Here is a 21988-nt window from a genome sequence, read left to right as displayed (position 1 = left end):
CTGAAAATAGTCTGCACTGCTAGGGTAAGATCTTTCTTTTGAGGGTGACAGGAGGGTGGATCTCGGTTCTTCATTTCAGTCAAAACATCATGGTCGCGCAGACAGTTAGCATGGTATGGAGCCTGTGCTTTAAGACTATATTGTGGGGTAAGGCTGTCAGATACCGGGTTACTTTCTGCTTTATGGTGTCCCAGTTCATACATTGATCTGACCTGATGTGACAAGAGAACAGGAAAAGCTACTAGTGAAGTTATTTAAGGACCTCAGATAGGTGCTAGCACATGAGTCACTTTACAATCACGATAGCAGAAACTTGGATAGCCCTGCTGATCATATTTCACAGGTGCTTCCCCCTGCCCTTTATGCTATGTGCCTCTCCAGTTCTGCTTTTTCTGTTCTCAAAATGCGAGCACGTTCTCTAGAGGCCAGGAATAAGAAAGAGCCAGCTCAGGCTCAGACAGATCTTTTCAGTTACAAGCGTTCCTTTGTCTTGTTAACCAGATTGCATAAGAAGGTGCAATACTGCTGAGCTCAAAATTAGGTCTTTTTACTTCATACCTGACACAGCAACAGCAGATGACAGAAACAGATGCAAAGATGTTTAAAAGTATTGCTTCCTCAGAGCAAAATTCAGAGTATGAGATATTTGTGTTTCAACCAAAAGCCCATGGGGAACCCTGGATGCCTACTGATGGATGTCTGCAACTGCCACAGCCACGTGACTTGACTCTGTGCAGACCCAGAGCACCACAGAGCTTTTGAGGGCACCGACCCATGCATTTCTGCAACAAACAGTGATTTATGAGATGTCTGTGGAACAGCTGGTCTCTCTGTGATAATGGAGGTGATTTTGTGATGTGATGCCCCTGATAGCAGGAGAATGGACTCTCTGACACCAGAGGTCCTTTATAGCCTATGTCTCCACAACACAACTGCATCCCCAGCTGATAGTATGATCCTAATTTCCATCCTCTCTCTGGCCCATGACCAGTCAAAATGAATCAGTTCTGATGACTGCAAGCTGATTGCCTCCTTTTACTAGGAGTGAATGCGGGTGTAGTCTTGGCCTTGTATTGTCAACACCTCTCCCCTTATGCTGCTCCTGCAAGCTCTAGTTAAATTCCATTGAATCTGTCTCTTCTAAGAGATTAACTTGCTTTCCAACCCTTGTTATGAACTGCACACTGAGCCAGGAGAGATGAAATCTGGGAGATGAGATTTGTGTCCAGAATCCAGGAAACATTCAGTCTGCAGCAAGGTGAACCGAATTATAACTTGTCTCATGTGTCTTGCTGTGGCTGCAAAGTCAAAAACAAGGAGCGAGCAGGCACCCTTTAAATGTGGGCTGCCCTGGTCAGCTTGTGTTTTATCTGTGTTGGGAGGTACTAAGGCTATTTCAGGGAGCTGCTGAAGTAACAATGTAATGCACTATCTGGAAAGGCAGTTTCTGATAGTGTGCTGAGAACGTGTATATTTTATAGTTCCAGAAGAAACCATTATCAAGATCTAGTCTGCTTGTCCACAGAAAAGCATAGTTCAAAGATGTCACTTGGTAACATCTGTGTTGACCTCCAAACTCCCATCTGGGTTACCAGATCCCTTTAAGAATGGATATAGTCTTGGGCACCTGTAAAAAAAAGGAAAATTCCCTATGTTTCAAAGACCTTCCTAGCTCTGATACAATACTGTATTCCCTCTCTTCAGAAGTTTGATCCACCAGATGTTACAAAGAGCAAGAAGCTGGATAATTAGCTCAAGAGGGGAGCTCTTTCTATGTAAATCGGCATTCTGCGATCAATCATTTGATCTTTTGTCCCCAGACTTTTCCTTCAGTCTGCAAGATGACTCTCGGCAATGGCTATCCAAGGGCTGAAGTTCCTCCTCTTTTATCTAGCAGAACTTCTGATGCCAGTGCCACAGGGGTGTTATAGGCTGAAATGGAAAGAGCCCTGAGCAAACCAGAGGAAAGGCTTTGGAAGCAGGGCATTAACAAAGCATTAAAGACTGAGCTGAATTTGCCGTTGGCAAGTACATTCTGAGTTCCCTGGTTCTGTGCAGGTTTCTTCCCGGCTCCAGTCTGAGATGCTACTGGATGCTGCTGCTCCTTCGACGGCACAGGTACAGACTGTGCGGGAGTGAGGAGTCACAGAGCATGGGATGTGTGCGTGTGCTTGTTGAATACTGACTGCGAGCCGTCTGCCCTCTTCAGCACCATACTCTACAGCCCACAAGCTGCCCTTGAGGGCCATCATGGACTCGGTGGCTTGTGTCAGCAATGTCTGGAAAAAACATCTGACAAATTGAAGCAGACACAGAGCAACAACCTCCCAAGATCAAAGTAGGTGACACTGTTTTTCCTCTACCAACTAGCCAGAAAATAAGCAATTACAAGGTCACTACAGTGCTAGTTAACTCCTACAAAGATACTTAAAGTACAGGGACTCAGCGCCGGCTAGGCTGAGTTAGCTCCATATCCCATACAGCATTTGCAGTCAATGGACTTGCACTTCAAGGAAACACAGCCTGTCCTAAGTGACTTCAGCTCCAAGGAGCCACAAAAACTGGGAGAATATTGACAACAGGATAGCTGTTGCTATTGCAGCTCCACGTCAGAAACCTATGAGCCAAGCTAGAGGACACTCTATGTGTGTGGGTCATGGTGCGTTTCATGTCTTGACCAAGAAATCTTTGGAACTTTTTTTTCTTTCTGAAGCAGGAACGGGAAGACACTGCCCTGAAACATGAGCTTCCTTATCTCTCCCTTCCCGTATAACTACATGAGCCCCTCATAAGCACTTCTGATACAGAGCAGGCATTTTTTTAATTCCTTATTTGTTATTCAGTCCAGTTCAGATTTTCTGTTTTACAGCCTGGCCACCTAGTCAGAGCCTTTTTAATCTGTATGCAGCATGCATGGCTGATGTAGCTTGGGAGAGGTCTGTATTTAAAAATTTTTGCTAATATACACCAGTTTGAGGCACAGAAATACAAGTGGCTCTTCCACATCTCTTGCATGCTATTGCTGGCTGCAGTGTGATCACACTTGCTCATTTGGACATACATACTAGAAAAGGGAGAAAACACTAATCTGTACAAAGCTTTGTTCAGGTTCTTGAAAAAGATCTATTTAGTTCAGACAATGATCCATGGAAGATTTCCTTGTTCTTTTGTATTAATTAGGCATTGTTCTGTGTACAAGCTTAAAGCAGGAAAAGGAAACAGAAATGTCCTCAAAAATGTGATTGGATCTATTTGTCAAAATAGAAAATCTGTCATTCCATGGGATCTCTTAGATACTCAACAGAAAATGATAGGGCAGTGAATCTGGCCTGGAATAGTCAAGAAAAACCAGGAAAGGAAAATCATTTACCTGCTTCATAGGACTTAAGTGCCTTAGTTTTCTTATTTGGTACTGACACAGAAAAATTGAAAGACAACTGAGGAGGGCATTTCTGAAGTCAGTAGCTAACTGGAGGTTCGAACCCCACAGCTCTGATTCCCATCTCTTACAGTAACAGTACACAGCGGGATCCTTCCTGCTGTGTAGGCTCTACTGGCACACTTACACCACTAAAGCCCCATAGCAGAGAAGCAACTCATAGTGGTAAATAGAGTTCTTTTGCCAGCGGGGTGAAGTGAAATTGCTTCTCCAATGCCGATGCCAGGGCAATGAGGCTGCTGTGAGCTCTATTTGTGATAGGGGACGTGCTTTGCCTACGTATCCCATGAGTTAGATGGGCTATCCCTATCCACCAGATTTAGGCTGGCAAAAATTTTACAGTTTGATGTATCTCAATCTAAACTGGCCTAATCTAAGCTGGCCTCTCCAGGCTCCAATATAAAGATAATATAGACAGTTATTCATCTGAGCGACCTCAGAAAGCAACAAAACGCCCTTTGGGGAGTATGAGGGGTGCCAGTTTCTCAAGTTAGGACAGATGAACTTCACACTGAAGGTGGCTTAGAAGTGTCTAGTTATCCTGGGCTATACTTAGCCTCTGCTATATATGTCAGTATTTACCAAGAAGCACAATGCAGTGGAGTATGGAATATCACTGTCATCTGAAATTACAGGAGGTCTCAAAGTTCAGCAGGCAGACAGGTAACTGTCTGAGGTAGATTTGGCTTATTGGGATTGGGCACTCGAGGCAAGTTTTTTTAAAAAGGGCAATAATTCTGCCTTTTAGGGGGGGAAATGACCCACAAAGTAGGACTGCAACACCAACCTGTCTTCAAAGAGCAGATTCTTCTTTTATGGCTTTAGCTTATGACTTCCCATCATCATTTAAAATCTTAAGTAATATTTCTTGTCTGGATGCTAATGATCTGACACAGGAACTCCCACTCTGGAAATGTGAATTCCATAGTGTCTCTGCTTTCTTCTGTTGGTTAATGTCTGGATATGAAAAAGGGTAATTCTCTAATTTGGCAAAGCAATGCATAGCAAAGCACTTGAATGACTTTAATTTCCCTCTGTAGGGAATAGAAATATATTTAGCTGCTGGAATGTCTGTCCCATTAACCTTACCTTTTCTTCTTTCTTTCCCCCCTTATGTATTATTGGCTTCATTGCAACAGGTTTAAATCCTACTTACCTTGAAAGTCTCTGTGGAGGGACTTCACCTGTTAGACACTAGGATCCATGCAAAAAATTTGAGGCATTTATCTCAATCAATAATCTGGAAGCTTGAGATCACTACAGAAAGAGGCTGGTAACATCTGAGTAGTCTCAATAAAATACTCATGAACCTGGGTATTAATCTTAATATAATTGCCCAAAGGGCATCTACTGACCTACTTTACTCTCCAGTGTAAGTTACTGTAAAGTTGACAAATGATTTTAGCAGAGCCTTAGTGGTCACCTGAGGATGGCCAATATATAGAGCTATAAGCTGGAATTTTCATTGCAGCACATGGTTTAAATGACTTTTAACTCTTTGGAAATGCTTCTTTTCCTCTGTAATGGAAATATTTACGTTATCCTGTTCAAATGCTCTGAGGTGTCTTTATTTCTCTTGGCCTGGCTCATAATGGCCTAGTTCAAAAGCATTAAAGTTTAAGGGAAATGAGCTTTGCACCAAGGGAAGTAGGAAGACCGTTTCTTCTCTGCAAGATGGATCTGTTCACATTAGGAATGTGCTTGTTCTGTAACGGTGCAGATTTCTCATTTACCATGTGTAGGGGTATGTCTTTGCAGCAAATTCGAGGTCTCCCTACATCACTGTAGTAGCATAGGAAGATAATTAAGAGGGGCTGAAGGTCTTATCCAATTAGTTTGTCAAGGATTTCCCAAACCATGCCAGTGAGAATCCAGCCTAAATACAGGAATGTTGGACAATATCTTACCCTGATTGTAGGCAAATGGCCAGAGAACATAGCTTGTGAAGGTATTAAGCCTAATAACTCTAGTTAATAATCTGATCTAAAGGTTTCTTATATTGTTATCTCTTGCTGAAAAGCTAAGACTGCTTGTCCTGTAATGGTATTTTGACAGGTTTCTCCGTAGTCTCCTTAAATTGGTGGGGTTTAGTCTTTGATTTGTGGTCTCCTGAAAATAAATATCCCCTGTGTAGTTTTCCATATGGTTTATATGAACCTGTTTTTCTTTGTTCTCTTTTGTAGATTGCTACAAAGCAGTGTATTAACCCCAGGGTCTGCTGATCACAAGTTGAAGATCACTGCCTTAAATTACAAGAGCACTTATCTATTACCCAGAGGAGTTCACATACTAATCCACATCTGAAACTGTCTCCTTTGGCCATGACCCTCTTCAGACTTCATGCCAGAGTGCTGCGTCCTGCAGAAGCCCTGATGAAATCACTAACTCCATTACATAATTATTAACAGAAGTGACAGTTCAGACAGCAGGGCTGAAACAGACTGTTGCTTGTGGGGCTGACATAAACCGTAAGAGCTCTGAGGCAGGTAATGAAAAACGTGTAACTGTTTCATCATTGGCCAAAACACAGAGAAGAACCAAAAGAATTTTTTTCCAATCTGTTGATAATGAATAGGGTGAACAGAAAGGTTTTTCCTCCACATGTTTCCACATGATGATTAATCTTCTCAGCATTTAAAGATGTTGGCCATTATTTCCTGGCTTGCCTTGAAATTCACTCTTAAAGAGCAGCAGCAGAAGGACACATTTATACGATGAAAGAAGATTTTGTGAAATATGCATCTGTTTCAATGTCCTCGGAACAAACCTGGTCCAACTCTTCAAGGAGAGCAGAGGAGACTGTCTCAGACATGTGAGAATGTCTCTGGATTTGGAACTGACAATGGACTGCACAGATGGTTGTCAAATAAATGGAGGTACGCCCTTTGGGAGACTATTTTCTTTTAATGACTAGCCAGTGTTGTGCGGCTACCCAGAAGTCTGGCCATTTCTGAAAGCATCATTTAGGTTGGTTACTTCTGTGGCTGGGAAACCTCCTGTGCTTTGTCAAATAGGGGGGGCCCTCTGCACATTTTTTGAGCCGTACTTCGGTGTTCCCACCAACATAAGGTGAAACTGTTATCTCCTGGTTTCTCTCCAAATGGTTTAAAATTTCCTAACAAGTGTGCAGTCATCTGAATAGCCTGATTTTAGCTGAAGAGGAAGGCAGATGTTCCTGCTCCAAATAATTTGAGATTTAAAAAAAAATGTTTTATCTATACATAGACAGTAGCTCATTTTCCAGGATACTGTCTGGACCACCAAGTCTTATACAAACTTCAATTTGGATTGCCTATAGATATTTTTGACCCAAAACAAATATTTAAGTTTTTTCTCAAGATTGTTGGGTTTTCTTAATACATCTATTTTTTCAAATATTGTTTTTGTTTTGCTTTTCTTAGACAAAAGATCTTACCAAATTCAGCACAGATTTGCCAGCAATTCCACTTCACCTAAAATGTGTTTGCTGACAAATCAACTCTTTGTCTGAAAATTATTCTTAGACATTTTCCACTTGGGATTTTATTTCTGAATCCTACTAAAATAGGATGTTGCTCCACATTCACAACAGTGAATTCATTGCATTCTTGTGGCCCTATCTCACTTAAGTAGGGCAAAATGTAATACAGCTCATTCTGATGATGCTGATTTCAACAAGAAAAGGTCTTGCAGTCTGCTGTGTTAGTCACTCAATGTTACAGAAAAGTAATAAACTATTACTGTTTCCATTCATTTTCTCCATGCATATTCTGCTATGTTTCTGTTTTTACACAGTTCTTCATCTTGTTTTGCATTTTCCCTGGCAGAGGAGAGTTAAGACTTTTGAGACACAGACCTCTACCATAATTAAGCAAGACCCCTCTTCTTGTGAAAACTCTTTGTCCCACTTCTACATAATTCTGGTTTAAGAAGCATAAAACTGATTTTTATTTCAAATGTGAATGGCTTTTTCCTCCTTCTTTTTCATAGGAAACTAGTAAGTCTGTGCGAGTTAGTGGTGGGTTTTATATTGTAGAAATGTGTCTCTCTTCTGCTAGCAGAGAACTGCCATTTGAATTCTCAGCAAGACTTTCACATATCCCTGGCTGTAATCTAAATTCAGATAATTAATATCTTATATATATGAAATGTGGAGTTAAAAGAAAAGCAGTCAAGCCTGCCAGCCAGTGCCTGATGATGCTCCTTAATTCAAAGGTTTGGGGACAATATATACTATTTCTGTTTTATGAATTTGGCTCTAGCTGCTACTAACATTTCAATAGTTGCATACAGGAACTGCCTTCTGCATCAGCTGTTCACTCTTGAATGGTAAAGAGAAGAAGGGGTCAATAGCCTTCTGCTTTGCAGGTTTATCACATGAAAATTGCTGTATGAAAGCCTTACGTCTGCACAGCACAAATTATATGAAATGAGACTAAGCACAAATGAGGGCACAATCCACTATCAGCGCCTATTATAGCTTTGCTATGCTCCCCCTTCGCAGCACAAGTTGGTCAATAGTTGCTAACGGGATCATTTTGAGGAGGAGGAAGGCTGCTTTAAAGAACCATGCCTTAAACATGTCTTTTTACACCTTCACTCATCTACTTTATACAGTAATTGTATTGCACTATATAGATCAGTACTCCAGGGTGCGGTTGGAGGGATCTTACTTTGTGAGCGGAACTCATCTGGTTATACGTAAGTCAAGTGACATTGTCATGGTTACATTTTTATTACAATTTAGTCTTCCAGGTGTCTTACTAGCCTACCTCTTAGCAAAACAATCTCAGTGCTCCCAGTCAGCACATCATCTAATCTAACAAGCAATCATGTTTTTATGTTCTGTTCCTCAAGTAACACAAGCCAACAGCACACTCTCCCTAGGTTAAAAGCAAGCTACTATGTACCCTGTGCAACTGCAATTCACTTCCACAGAGCAGATAGCAAAGTTCCTAATTATCTAGGCTTTTCAGGAGTCTTGTGTCCTCTGCTTGTATTTCTCAAACCTCAAAATAATCAATATCAGCCAGATCTCTTCTGTCCTGAGCCATAACAGGCCATCAGGGATTGTTTCACGCATTCTCATTGTGTGTGGATGAGCTTTGCTTTGAGAAAGTTTAGAGCTGTTGCTTGCATAATGTATCAGCCAGTTTAAACTTATGGATTTCCCCTTATCTGATCACAACCAGATAAAACAAGGGTAGCTGCAACGGGCCTGAGAGCCTACACATATTTAAGCCTTTTAACAGACGTTAGCCCTTGTTGTATGCAGGTGAGAAAAATGAATCTTGGGGCTGCATGAAGAGGGAAGATGCCTTGGAAGTTTTGTCCTCTCAAGAACATCCCCTGCTGGGCCACATGTGAGTAAGAGCCTATGGTGGGAACAGCCAGCACCAGCCTACGCAGCGTGAGCCCTCCGTTCCTGGCAGGGGGCTTCTCATTGCATAAGATCAGGCTTCAGAAAGCTGAACAACAAATTAGGCTCCACACCAGAGTAAAGTGTCAGAAATGCACTTGTGTTCAGAACACAGAATGTGCTCAGAACTATGTGCTGAAAAATGGCACCTTGTTCTGTCAACTGCCGTGCTTGTTCTTTTAGAGGTAAAAGATTTCTCCTTTCTAAAACTAGCATTTTAACCGAGTTTTGTTGTCACTATCTATACTTTGTAGTAGCTATCAACGAAGTTTAAGCATCTGGTTTACATGCTCTGGCTGCCCTGTTTTAAGGATGCATTTAAAAGTACTATCACTTTCTACTCCAATGAAACAAGGCTGTTTTTCTGCAATACTAACTACGTTACCTCTGAAACTGCCTGCCAGTGATTCAGCCTTTCTTCCATCTGCCTGCTGTAGCCTTTCTTTGCCATGCTGTCTAGAAATCACGAATTTGAGTGGTATTGAGAGTCAGAAAGGGCTTTCTGGCTAAGAACTGGCATGCTATTCCAACACAAGAGATGCATCCTGACTGCTCCTGCAGCCAGAACAAGAGCATTTTCTAGAGTGAGAGAGAGAGAGAAAAAAAATCAAGTCTACTTTAACAGATAGGCTGGAGGCCTGAGCATAATTATCTTGCCAAACTCTTTTGCCTTGAGTGTTATCTATCACACTGTAGTTTTCTTCCTCACAGAAAGGTAGATATTAAATTCTATTTTTCTTGTGGTCATAAAAAAGTAATTTTCTTAAAATTATTTCTTCCAGTTCTGCTGAAAACAGGAATCATAATGCAGCAGGATCCCTGTCCTTCCAGTAATTACACTCTGCCTCCTAACTCCTTCAATGCCAATTTCTCAGTTTATATGGCTTCTGCCTGGAACTGCAGTCATAAGGCAGAGACAGGGTTCTCTGTCTTGTTATTACATAGACTAAATTGTTTTGAAAATGTAATTAAACACTTACGTTGGTGATAATGCTTTGTCTTCTTTAAGAAGGCTATATCTTAATTTAACCTAATTTAGAAAACCTCTAATTTCTAGCATTTACCTTGAAGACAATGTCATGCTAAACACAAAGCAAAACAAAGAGAGGATTTCTTAATTTAACCTAATTACAAGATAAGCCTTCAACTTTTCTAATACTGCTGTATAAAATGAAAACCTAGGCATATTCCTTCTTGTTTGTTCACAGATGTCTATTTTTTATCCTCCCTGATACCCCCAAATCCTCTTAGAAAGCAGTGCTATCTAAACCTTTTCGGTCCTGGGACCATCTGTAAGAAGATCAACGACCACCACCACAATACTGGAGCTGGTTTAGTTTGGTTTGGTTTGGTTTGGTTTATAAGCCTGATACAAAATGTAGTCTGCTGCTTGAGATCTACCCAGGGAAGAGGAGATCCCAGTGGGAAATGGACTTTCCCTCCGGGGCAAGGCTGAGGCAATGTGTGAGATGTTGAGGGAAGGAATGATGGAAACCCATTTAGCCATAGTCTCTTGCTGCTGAATGGTCCCTGGGGGCCACAGACACACGCACAGGACAGAGCAGCAGTAAAAGCCCTTGCAGCTGCATCAATGTTCAAAATAATAGAGCTGTAACTGGGAGCTGACTTGCAGGTTCCTCTCCCCTTTCCCGAGCTGCCCTGACAAGGTGTGCAAAGAAGCGAAAATTAAACATCTTTTGCAAGGAGCTCCCTTGGGCTCAGAGGAGCCTGTGGAGCGTCTGTTCTGCTCACCAAGGCTCCAGAGTGACCTGCCAAAATGGAGCAGCCAAATCTATTCTCTTCTCCCTTGTGGTGCAGCCACGGGGCAGGGAAGGAAGAGCAGCTGTTCAGGGCACTCTCTGCTCCTCTTGCAGCTGCTCCGGAGGAAACAGCATGTGGCAGCTGAGGACATGGTGCCTGTTCCTCCTCCTCGTGCAGGCTGAACTGGTCCTGCCTACAAACTACAGGAGATGGTTCAAAGAATATGTTTCAGAAAAACAAATAATCAAGATGCAAATTTGCCTCGTAGGGTGTTTGCGTTCAAGGTCCACAGGGCAGCCACAAGAGAGGTATAAACACAAAGCTTACTTTTTTATTTTAACTAGATGAAAATCAGGAGCCATTGTGCAGGTATAAGGAAGAGTAAGGCAGCAGGATCACAGACCAGTTGACTGGATCTCCTTAGTCCTCCTGTTAGAGCTGTTCTACCTACCTACCTTTTATCACTTATAGCACTTTTAATATGAAAATGACAGTATAACTGGTTCTTAACCGTTCAAAATGTGGGCCCCTACAACTTGTTCCCATGAGACCCAGCAATCAAATCAGCATTTCTTCTCTGTAGTTTTAGTTATTTACAAAGAAGGAACACGCTCCTGTTTCCCTGAGTACATGACGATGCAAACGGCAAACGATTTCTTTCTTCACAGCTCCAGCTCCTTTCCAGCCTACAAAATATTCGCTTTTAGCTTTTCCCATTTAGTCACATCACTGCTTCTGTGGCTGCAGTTTACCCTTTCCTGCAAGCCTCCTGCTGCAGTTCTTCTATTTCACACCCCCCGCACCAAAACACAACCTCTGGTGAAACGCCTCCACCCATCTAGCTCAGCTTCTGAACTGGCTCGGATGACTTCTGTTTTGGGTGGTGGGCTTTTATTTTTTTTTCCATGTTTTCACTTCTAAGTCTGTAAAACTTTTTTTTTGGGGGGGGAGGGGGAGATTACATTTATGAACAAAAACACTTCCTAATCTTCAACTCTGGCACAGTAATATTTTACAAGGGAGAGCATGAGACTTGGTTAATGCTTCCATGGTGCTTTAAAGGTTAAGATCACGTGCAATGAGGATTTAAATGTTCAAAAGGGCATCAGACCCCAGCGCTTTGAAGTAGAAGTTCATTTCAGACTGATGGAGACAAAGAAACTTTCTGTGGACTGAAAGGTTGTTCCCAGACAGCCCATGGCAGTCTCTGGCACCTTTCTGTGAAGTCCCTGCTCTTCGTCAGGGACGGGTGGCTGCAGTAGGCAGGCTGGACTGTGAGGTGATGCCGGCCAGGCCCCAGGTTGTGCCACCTCTGCCATTTAGGAAAAATGGGGCTGGGTCACCTGAGGGGGCAAAGTCCCTTCTGGGATACTTTGACCCTCCAGCACAGGTTGGGCCATGTGGCGTCGGGGCAGGTGAAAGGCAGCTCGCTCCTGTCAGCTGTCCCAAGGGGTGAGCGCCTGAGGCGACATCGCACCCGCCCTCAGCCCGCCCCGCCCCCCCCTTTATTCAAAGTAGCTGGATCGTTTCGGCCAATCACAGCGGGGACGGGGCACAAGGAGCAGCCAATGAGCGGCAGGTCGGAGGGAAGGGGTGGGAGGGGAGGCCGCTCCACCTGCTCGAGCCGGGCAAGGGTGGTAAACAAGCGGGCGGGCCGCCGGGCTTTCCTGGCGTTTGGAACAGCCAATGGGAGACGCCGCTCTCCACCAGCGAGCCAGTGGCGAGCGAGGGCGGGCCGCCGCTGGGAGGGGCGCGCGCCACCGGGGGCGGGGCCGCGGCTCGTGATTGGTCCGCGACGCTCCCGCCTCCTCCCCCTGAGCGACCGTTGGGCCGGCGCGGAGCGCGAGCGCGCGGCCGGGGTTGGGGCGGGAGCGGAGGGGGGGCGGGGCCGCCGGCGCTGTCGCAGTCAGCGGCGGCGGCGGCGGCGGCGGCGGGTCCCCTTCCCCTCCAGGGAGGGGGAGGAGGGCGGAGTGGGGAGGAGGTGGAAATGAGCGGCAGTTGCCTTCGATTAGCCCGATGCGCTTAGATACTCCCCTGCCGGGCGCTGGACGGGCAGCAGAGAGGGGCTGCCCGCCCCTCCGGAGAGCCGAGCCGGCAGCCAGCCTGGTTTAACGGGCGGGCTCGCGCCTGAGGAGAGACCGCGCTCACCGTCGGAGCGCGGTGGGGGCGCCTGTCAGAGGGGTGAGTAAGCGGCGCTGGGGGCAAGGCGAGCGAGCGGCGAGCCGTTGCGGCGGGGGTGGCGGGGCAGCGCAGCCCTTACCGTAGCAGCAGGGGATATTTTCAGCAGTTTTAGGCTCGGGCACAGGTCCTTAAAGCCCGTCCGCTGGTCTGAAAGTTGAGCTCTCTGCCTGTTCCAGCGCTCCCAAGGCGGGGGGGTGGGAATGAATAAATATATAAGCGATAGTGAGATTCGCGAGAAAGGGAGGAAATTCACCGGCAATCCCTTAGCAAAACCCGAATCCATAGGTGTTTTGTTTTTCCTTTTTTTCCTGAGGAAAGTTAGTGCGAGCCGAGCTTTCCGCATGGCTTTATTTGCTGCTCCGTCCCCTCCGCCCACCGCGGGTCAAGGCAGCTCCGGGGCGCCTCTCGGGGAGAGGGGAAAGGGGTAGGTAGCCCTGCCTCTGCCTGCCCTCCGGCCCTGGGCACCCGGCTCTGCCCTCGCCGCTCCTCTGAGCGCGCATCCCCCTCGGCGCGGCGCTCAGGGCATGCCCCGCTCTCCGGCCGCCGGCGGAGCTGCGGAGCTGGGAGCCGCTCGCCAGGCGGGCGAGCAGCCGGTGAGTGCGGGGATGGAGGAAGCGAGCTAGCGGGGACGGAGGGGGGAGCGGCTGGGGGAGACTGCGGAGCCGCCGGGACAAAGGCGATAACGGCGGCTGCATGCAACAGCCCTTCCCGGTGCCGGAGGAGCGCGCTCTCATCACCCCCCTCCCTCCCCTTTGCAGAAATGCTGCAGCATGCACCCACCGCCTAGAGAGAAGGGCTCGCACCTCGGCGGACTCCTGCAGCCCGCTCCCTGAAGCGAGCCGCCCGGCTCGGAGCCTGCACGGGGGAGCAGCCCGGCTCCGGCGGGATGCGCTCGCCGCCGCCTTCATGCTGGGAGGGGGAACTCTGAGCCGCCGCTCCGCGCCCCGCGAGCCTTCGTGCGCGCCTGTGTGCGGGCAGCTGCGGGGCCCCGTGTCGCTGCGTAGCCCCCACCGCAGCCATCCACGTGTCACGCGCCGGCGGCCCCCCGTGAAGGCGCCCGCTCCGGCCGGGTGGCCGGCCGGGGATCGCTGAGCCCGTCGCTGCAGCGGCCGGCGGCGGCTCCCGCCCGGTGCCCCATGGTGCTGCTGCGGAAGCTGCCGGGCATGCCGGGCTGGCCGGCGGCGCTGGGGCTGCGGCTGCCGCAGAAGTTCCTCTTCCTGCTCTTCCTCTCGGGCCTGCTCACGCTGTGCTTCGGGGCCCTCTTCCTCCTGCCCGATTCCTCCCGCTTCAAGCGGCTTTTCCTGCCCCGCCGCGCTGCCGCCTCCTCCGCCTCCTCTTCTTCCTCCGCCTCCTCCTCCTCCGCCTCCTCTTCGTCCACCGGCGACACGGACCTGCCCCGCAGCCCGCCCGCCGCCGCCGAGCCCCGCCACGCCAGCCCCGCCGCCTCGCGCCGCCTCCGGGACAGGCTCCGCACCGCTGCCCGCGCGGCCGGCCCGCCGGCCCGCACCGCCCCGGGCTCCCGGCGGCAGGCCGAGCCCGCCACCGGCTCGCCCGCTGCCGCCCGGGAGACCCGAGCCGCTTCCCGCTTCGACTACGAACGGTTCCGGCAGCTCCTCCGCCACCCGGTGCGGGGCAGGCGGCCTGCCGAGGACCCCGAGACCCACGCTCGCAGGATGAAGGTTAAAGAGGTAAGGGCACGCCCTCTGCCCCGAGCTGCCTGCAGCCCTCATCCCTCATTTCTGCCCCCCCTTCAGTCATCCCTTGTCCCCCAGCCTTATCACTCTTCATCCCTTATCTTCAGTCACCCCTTGTCTCCATTAGTCACAACTCATCCATCCCTTAACAGCTGTGTCCCACTATCCTTGGTCACCCCTTGTGTCATCTCGCAGCCCCTCATGGCCTCGACCCCCTTCCCCCCCAAGTCCACGTTCAACTTCTGTATCTGAGTTGCAACTCGTCCTCCTTCCCCCGCCCCCCCTCAGCCTTGTTCAACCATCTTTGGTCACCTCTTTTCTCTTCCCCCTTTTCCCTCAGGGCCTTGTACCCTCCTCATGTACCCTTCACTTCCACAGGATTGTCCTGTTCCCTTTTACCAAACAGGCCCCTTGTGCCTTGCCTTAGTCCTTTTTTTCCAGCCCCCAAAAGGGTGACAGGAGTCAAAAGGCTCTCTTTTAATGGGGATGTCCTGCAGCATCACCCTATGCATGGGATTTGTCAGCAGGTGTGTGTGTGTGTGTCTGCATTTCTACACCTTTCTTCTTGCAAGAGGGAATGCTAGGGTAGCCTAATAGGATGTGACTGGAAGTAAAGAGTTGAAATTAGGCAAAGGGAAATTTCAGCTTGGGTAATAGGGGAAAACTTGCTTGGTGGGAGGTGTCTGAGGTTGAGCAAGAGGCTCCCTCCTGGGGTATCAGCAGAAACCTGGCAGCTTTGCATCATTTAAACACAAAAGCTGGTAGGAGATGATGAAACTTGCGCTGATCTCTGGGGATGGACAGACAGGATATACCCTCACAGAAATCAGAGAGGAGGCTTGAGGCTTGCTGTCCCTGTAAATCAGTTTGTCACTTAGCCTTGGGTGGAGTCAGCCCAGGACTTCTTTCCTGCAAACAGCAGCCTGAAGGCTGCCCTCACTTAGACCCAGACAAGCCTGGGTAACATCATCAGCAGGGATACATGGGTGTAACAGAGGGGAGAACTTGGCCTGATGCCTATAGTTTGTGCATAAAAGTCTGGCAGCCTTACAAACATTGCAGTACAATCTGTGACCTAGTTAACCAAGAGCTATAGATCGCATGTAGTATTGGATCATGTTTGTCATATCTTTTGCTGTGATGGATAACAAACTTGGAGTGAATCTTAGTATGGTAAGAGATGCCAGTAAGTTAAAAGCACAGACTTAATTAAGCAGTTTATTAATTTCCTGTATTTCCTCCTTGGAGGTGTAAGTATTTAGCAAAGATGCTGCCCCAGGTTGAACAGAGAAAGAAGGAAAAGAATAATGCTGTGGACGAAAGCCCTCAGTGTAACCTGCCTTTTAAGAACAGTTTAATCACAGCTCCCCTTTTGGTATTTTTGCCTTTAAAACAAAGGTTGCACCGCTGATAGATTTCCAACTTCTCTACCAAGCAACCAGGTGCAACACACCCGGGGGTGCTGGGTTTCTTTATGATCCCAGGTGTGATTGAACCATCCTTTCGTTCTGCCTCTCAGCTGCAGAGTATTCAGCATATACCAGTATCTGGCCCTCTCGTGTGCTTGGAGGTAGGGCATATACATGTCTGCATATGTTACAGACTCCCACTTTCAGTGTACACCATGAATAACCCAGCTTCCATGCTGTACAAACACAAATCAAGTTGGAAATCAAATTTATGAAAGCTAGTGGAATTCAATCCTTTATTTGTACTTAATTATTTTTTAAATATAGGATTATTGCAAGTTGTATGGATGCAGCCCCATCTGTTTGTAACACAGCCATAATCAGTGCCGGGTAGCAGAGTTAGGTTTTTCAAGGATGAGAATCCATAAATACTAGTTTTATGCTGACAGCTAATTACTCTTCAAACAGAGCTCTTATTCCTTAAAAGTGCCTCTGCTTCTATTTATTCAGAGAGAGAGAGAAACAAATATCATGCTGAGATATGAGACTGAATGTGCAAAACAAGGGATGCTGGTCCAGCTTATGAAAGAGATAAGGTGTGTCTTTCTTTTGGGGGAATCAAAGACATGACGAAACAAACCAAGAGAGGCTAGAAGACAAATGCTGCATGAAAAGAAGCAAAAAATTGGCAGTAAAAAATAAGTCGCAGCATTTAGGTTAATAAATACTCAATGAGCACATGATGTGAGAGATGCCAGCCAGGGGTGGGTGGTGGGGTTGGTGGCTGTAGAGGGCTGTGTTAGGGTGTTGTATACTGTAGCAGCAAGTTATTTTTTCTTGCTCTTCTTTCTCTTTTTTTTACCCCCCCTTCCCCATTTCTTCTTCTAAAGCTTAAAGCATCATAATTTGCTAAAATGTGTTTCAAAGTATTCTGGTACTTGAGGCCCCTTTTTCCCTCCCCGCAGACATTCTTACAGGTCAATGTAAATATAACAGGGAGGATGGTTATGGATGGGGCTTGCTGATGTTTTTCCCCATCTGTCTGCCAGAAGCTAGACAAAAGCTAGAAGAAAGAACTGGTGCATAATCAAAGACTGGAGGTGAAGCCTAAATTAAAGGCTTGGAACTTTATGCTTTCCTCCTAGTGCACTTCAAACTGAGCAGGAGTCCTAGCAAGTGTCTCTTCTTTCCCACCCAGCCTCCAAGTTTCTTGATGCTTAAGCCAAGGAAAAGGGTGTATCTTTATTTTTTGGCTATTTTATGTGGAAATATAGTCTTGCTATACTTCTGCTTTAAAGATGTTTGGAATGCAGAATCTTTGTGGTGTCTTCTTACTTAACTGCTCTTTGGGAAAGTACTGAGCAGCACTAAGGGCGATGAAGTTGCTTGTAAGTTAAGGAGTTGGGCCAGGGTATATCTAACTTATTATCTTACCTGAATGCTGTAAAGAGTATTTTCTTGTAGTGCAGAAAGGAGAAAAGAATGTGGATTGGCAAACTGAAATGGTATATAGAAGTCTGTTAAGAGAAGTAAGTACTGCAATGATTTGAGTTGACATGTGCATGCACGTATTCTGCTTTGCATTAGTGGATAACTTAGAGTAGGCAGACTTCGTAGATTCTACTCTGTCTTTTGAAGATGGTCCAAAGTCAATAACAGTAGTTTCCCTGAGAAGAAAAAAGGAAAGCACCTGTACTGCACAGACTACTTAACTGCAGAAGGTCATTGGTCGCCTAGAGAATTGCCTGAGATATGCTGCTTTGGGAAACTTCAAAAGGGCCTGGGATTATTTGCCTCCTAAAATTAGGAATTAGCAATTTTTTGTCCCCTAAAATGACCAACAAAAAAATATTAGTTCTGTAATTGATCAGTCATGCATAACTTCAGGGAATAGCTAATTTTTAACATGTGCCAAATACTAGTGGCTGCTCAAAAATAAAAAATGTGGCTTTAGTCAGCAAGTGACTGCAAAAATGCCACAGTGGGATTCCGTATTTGTTCTCTCTCAACAATTTCCAATCAAATTGGCTCAGTGAAAATTCAAAATGATTTCCCCTCCAACTACTGCTGCTGCTCCTGCAAACTCAACCTTAGATCTGGGAAAATCAGACCATGTGGTTTCTGCCCTTTGCATCATATCCAGTAATAAAGATTTTGCTGTTGGAGCTGAGCTGACAGTTCTGGATGATGGATGAAGGAAAACAGAATGCTGCTTGCTGTCCAGTTGCTGTGTGGCCTTTATGGGCATGGTAAGTAGGGAAGTGGTAGGGAGAGAGAACAGCATTCTTCTGAAGACTGCCCACTGCTTGAGAACAACCAATATAACCAGCTAGAAACTTTATCGTGAAGAGACTCCAACTAGCTTGCTTTCACTCATGAAGATGAGAGAAGTGTGAACAGTAATAGAGACTTAGTGTTTCTTTTCATAGTCTTCAGGCTAGTTTTCTCACCTAATGTCAGAGAATACCTAATACTTTAACCTGACAGTATCCTTTGTCCCTTCAAGTGAGAGGATATGTCAAATTCAGTCAGGTTTTTGATCCTCTGCTGGAATTGTACCCATGGGTCTGAAACATACATTCATTTCTTTTGGACTGTAATACTGAAACTGGATTGTTCTGTACTGCCATTCTTATCCTAGCTTTTCTTTCTGTCTCTGCTTTCATTTGCCTCACCTCACTGTCTGCTGTCCTCTTAACACAGCTCTAAAGATGTATTTGCTTTCAAAAAAAAAAAAAAGGGGGGGGGGGAGAAAGCCATCAGAGTCCATCCATGCCCATGGTTATTCTGCATCAGTTTGCAGATTAGCAGCATCTATTAAGGTAGATCAGTCTCTTAAACACAAATATCATGACAGTTTATCACTAAAACATAATTGGAGAGAAACAGAAATATTATCAGGAGCTGAACTCTTGTGGAAAGTCAATTAGTGTTGAATGCAGAGTTCCCTTTTTGTGGTTTTGGCAGACCTGACCAGTGATGCCTTGTGGGCTGAAAAGAGCAAGTTGTTGTGGTAGGGCTGGGGAAGTGGTACTTGTTCAATTTTGAGTTTGTGTCACAACCCTGGTCCACAATGGGAGGAGTGTCCTGGTCAGGTGCTTGTTTGGTCTCCACGCTTTTATGGAGATAACCAGCAGTTATTCTGGGGGGGGGGGGTTTGTACAGATACGGAAACTCCAGGAACTGGATTGAAATCGCCAGTTTATTGAACGTGAGGCTCAAAACAGTTGTCAGTCTGAGTTACAATTGGCCTGATGGTACAATGCTGCACGTCACACAATCAGCTGTCCATGAGAACTCATGTTTCCGAAGCCAGCAGTAAATTCCTGGAAGGTTTCAGGCATCTCCATTTTATAACCCTGTGCAACTGCTTATTCTTCCATTTGGAGTAAATGCCTTTTCTTTTCGGAATGTGAGGATGGACAATATTAAAACCAAGCAGTGTATCAGTTAATGGCTTTGGTACATAAGGAGCAGCTGCAGTTACAGATGGAAGTGCACCTTGCCGTGCCTGTCTCTCTCACTAAGACCCCTGGAAAATCTCTTATCCTTTGTGCTTGTCACATACAAATGCAGTGCCTTTAACAGACTTGTTTTGGATGCTGGTAGTAAAGAAAACTGTTCTCGGTAAAATTCTTATCATAGTGAAATAATAATGTTCTCAAACTAGTCAGGTACCTTGTGATCAAATCCTGATTCTTTTTGTGGAGGAAGAAATACCTTTGCAATGAGAGAGTTTCTCTGCAATTTGAAATGCTGGCTGGCTTTAGGCTTGCTGGAATTTTCCTTCACTCCATGCTCTCTCATGTGTTTATTTACTGAACATAGGAAAAGGGGCACTATGCTGTAAATCCCCCAAATGGTGCATACAATATATTTTATGCTTCACTAGCCTCTGGTGGACTCATGCAAGCAAGATTTAGACCTAACCTGTCTGAGCCTCTTTTGGCTCTAGGGTATACAGTTAATTGACTAAAAATATATTTGTTCTGTTGACATAATGCATGAATATAGAAACTACTTCAAATGCTGTGATCTGTGCTGCAGTGTTGCCTGTCTTAAAGATGTCAATGTTATCTTACTGCATGCTGATATTGCTCAAGCAGAGGGTATTTTGGAATTTGAAAGTACTGTGCAATTTGAAGCCGTTTGTTCTTATCTACAAAATCTAACACTGAAAGCAATTGTTCCACAAGTGAATTTGGTGTAAGACTAGCCTATAAACTGCCACTTAAAGACAGTGCACTACTTCCAAAATGGTCAGAGCACAGACCTCTCTAGACATATTACAGATAATGACTGAATGCAGGTACTGGACATGGTGCAACAGGTTTCTAGGACACGCACAAGCATGATGTATGAAGAATATCATATTGTTGCTAAATTAGTTCAGTGAATACACTTAAGCTGCTGGAATGTCCTCAGATATAGAGACAAGAAATTTGGGATAGCAGGGTTAGAGCCTGTCTGCAATGTCTTGTCCTCAGGACAGTCAGGTAGCCTCAGTGAGCAGGCATGAGTGCAGCCTCAGGCCGTCTGGGGGTGACATTGCTGTGGGGCTGCACAGGTGATGTGGGATGCTGTGCCCTGCTGCATGATACCAGTGGTCAGCCAAGCCCCGCCCCCCAGTTTTGTCATTAATCTGGGCATTGTAGATGCAGTTGTGCAAATATCTACTTAAACACTGTCACCTCAGTTAAGATTCCATTTTTCCAGCCAAAATATTTATAGACTCCTGATTAACTTTCTAATCAGTGATTAAATCTGCCCCTTAATAGGAGAATGATTTTTTTTTTTGTGCAGTGTTCTTGCCTTTGGATCTGTGTGCAAGACTTCTACCAGATGATGCTAATCATTCATGTTCTTTTTGTCTATTGATCTATTATTATTTATCATTTTGTTTTGATGTTTTTAAATATGTACATCAGTATTTAAAACAAATCAGGCTTTAGACAAAAACTGAAGGGGAAGATGAGAATGTACCCTGGATTAGTCCATGATTTTGTTCTGAACATAAAAATGATACAAAATTATTGAAATGAAAAAGCAGAAAAAAGTACTCACTTCACTGGTAGGAAGAGGAAATCTTGTATTTGGAGCATTCTAATTTTTATACTTGAGAAAGAGATTAAATTTGCATTCCTCAGAAAGTACTTCTTGATGAAGGCTGTGAATGGGCTCGCTATATGGAGCGAACGCTCCTGTGACTGCTGCCTTTATCAAGTATTCCCTTGGCACTTCAGTTCATCGTATGACACAATGTTTTGGAAGGGCTCCAGAGGAATTGTCATGGCCAGTGGTGTCAGTGATCCGTATATAATGTGAGTGTGTTGTGTATGATGGACCAAACCAATATAGGGAAGGGAGTGCAGTGGGAGCACCGGAGGACTGAATAATAAACATCTATTAATGAGATGAGGTTGTTTAAAGTGATGATTATTAGTCATTATACACTTAGTAGAGAGAGGCAGAGCATCTACTGTTAATTAAACAGGACACTTGGTCCAGGGTTCTGTTCTTTATGACAGATTTGTTGTGTGAAAGTAGACAAGTCACTATGAATAACAGCCAGAGTCTCAGATTTTTTGTTTGTTTGTAAAGATACAATTTTCATATTCCTTGATTACTTTTATAAACTATGGAAACTCAAAAGTGAACATAAGTAGAAATAACCAGGATTTTCTATTTCTTTCAGCAAGACAGTAAAAAAGAAGAAACAATAAGACAAAGTCCTCTTGTTCTAGTAGCCTCTATCATAAGCTGTGTTGAAGAAAACAGGTCTTCTAAAATATGTTTGAATTCAGTATGCAGCTCTGTAAAGTGGGCACTTTTTTTTTTTAATTCAGTAAGCTAGCATGAGGCACAACTGTTTCCTCTAAGGCATTTCAGCATTACCTGGGATGATGCAGTCAGTGATGGCTAGAGGTTGCACTGAATTGAAGCGACTTCAGTGCTTCCTCTTTGCATGTATTTATCTTGAAAGTGGAGGCGCAGATTCCTTTGCGTGTACCTCTGCTGTGTGCTAGGATTGAAAGAGAGATCTCAATGGTGTTTAAAAAGGGAAAGCTTGTTCTTACATCCTCCAATCAGTGAAGAATTTAATGGA

General features: G+C 45.4%; 1 protein-coding gene across 1 annotated transcript in view; it reads left to right on the top strand.

Moving 5' to 3' along the window:
• Nucleotides 1-12528: 12528 nt before the first annotated feature.
• The window catches only part of MAN1C1 (mannosidase alpha class 1C member 1), a 66148-nt gene continuing 56688 nt past the window's right edge, over nucleotides 12529-21988 (top strand). Inside the window, exons 1-2 of the mRNA XM_062593970.1 lie at nucleotides 12529-12779; nucleotides 13538-14467. Coding sequence (XP_062449954.1) covers nucleotides 13916-14467 — 552 coding nt within the window. The 5' untranslated portion in view covers nucleotides 12529-12779; nucleotides 13538-13915. The remainder of the gene's footprint in view (nucleotides 12780-13537; nucleotides 14468-21988) is intronic.

The sequence above is a fragment of the Rhea pennata genome, chromosome 23, assembly GCF_028389875.1.
Source record: "Rhea pennata isolate bPtePen1 chromosome 23, bPtePen1.pri, whole genome shotgun sequence".
Taxonomy (NCBI): Eukaryota; Metazoa; Chordata; class Aves; order Rheiformes; family Rheidae; genus Rhea; species Rhea pennata.
The sequence above is the reverse complement of the archived record's forward strand: the minus strand, read 5'-3'. Positions and strand labels throughout refer to the sequence as shown.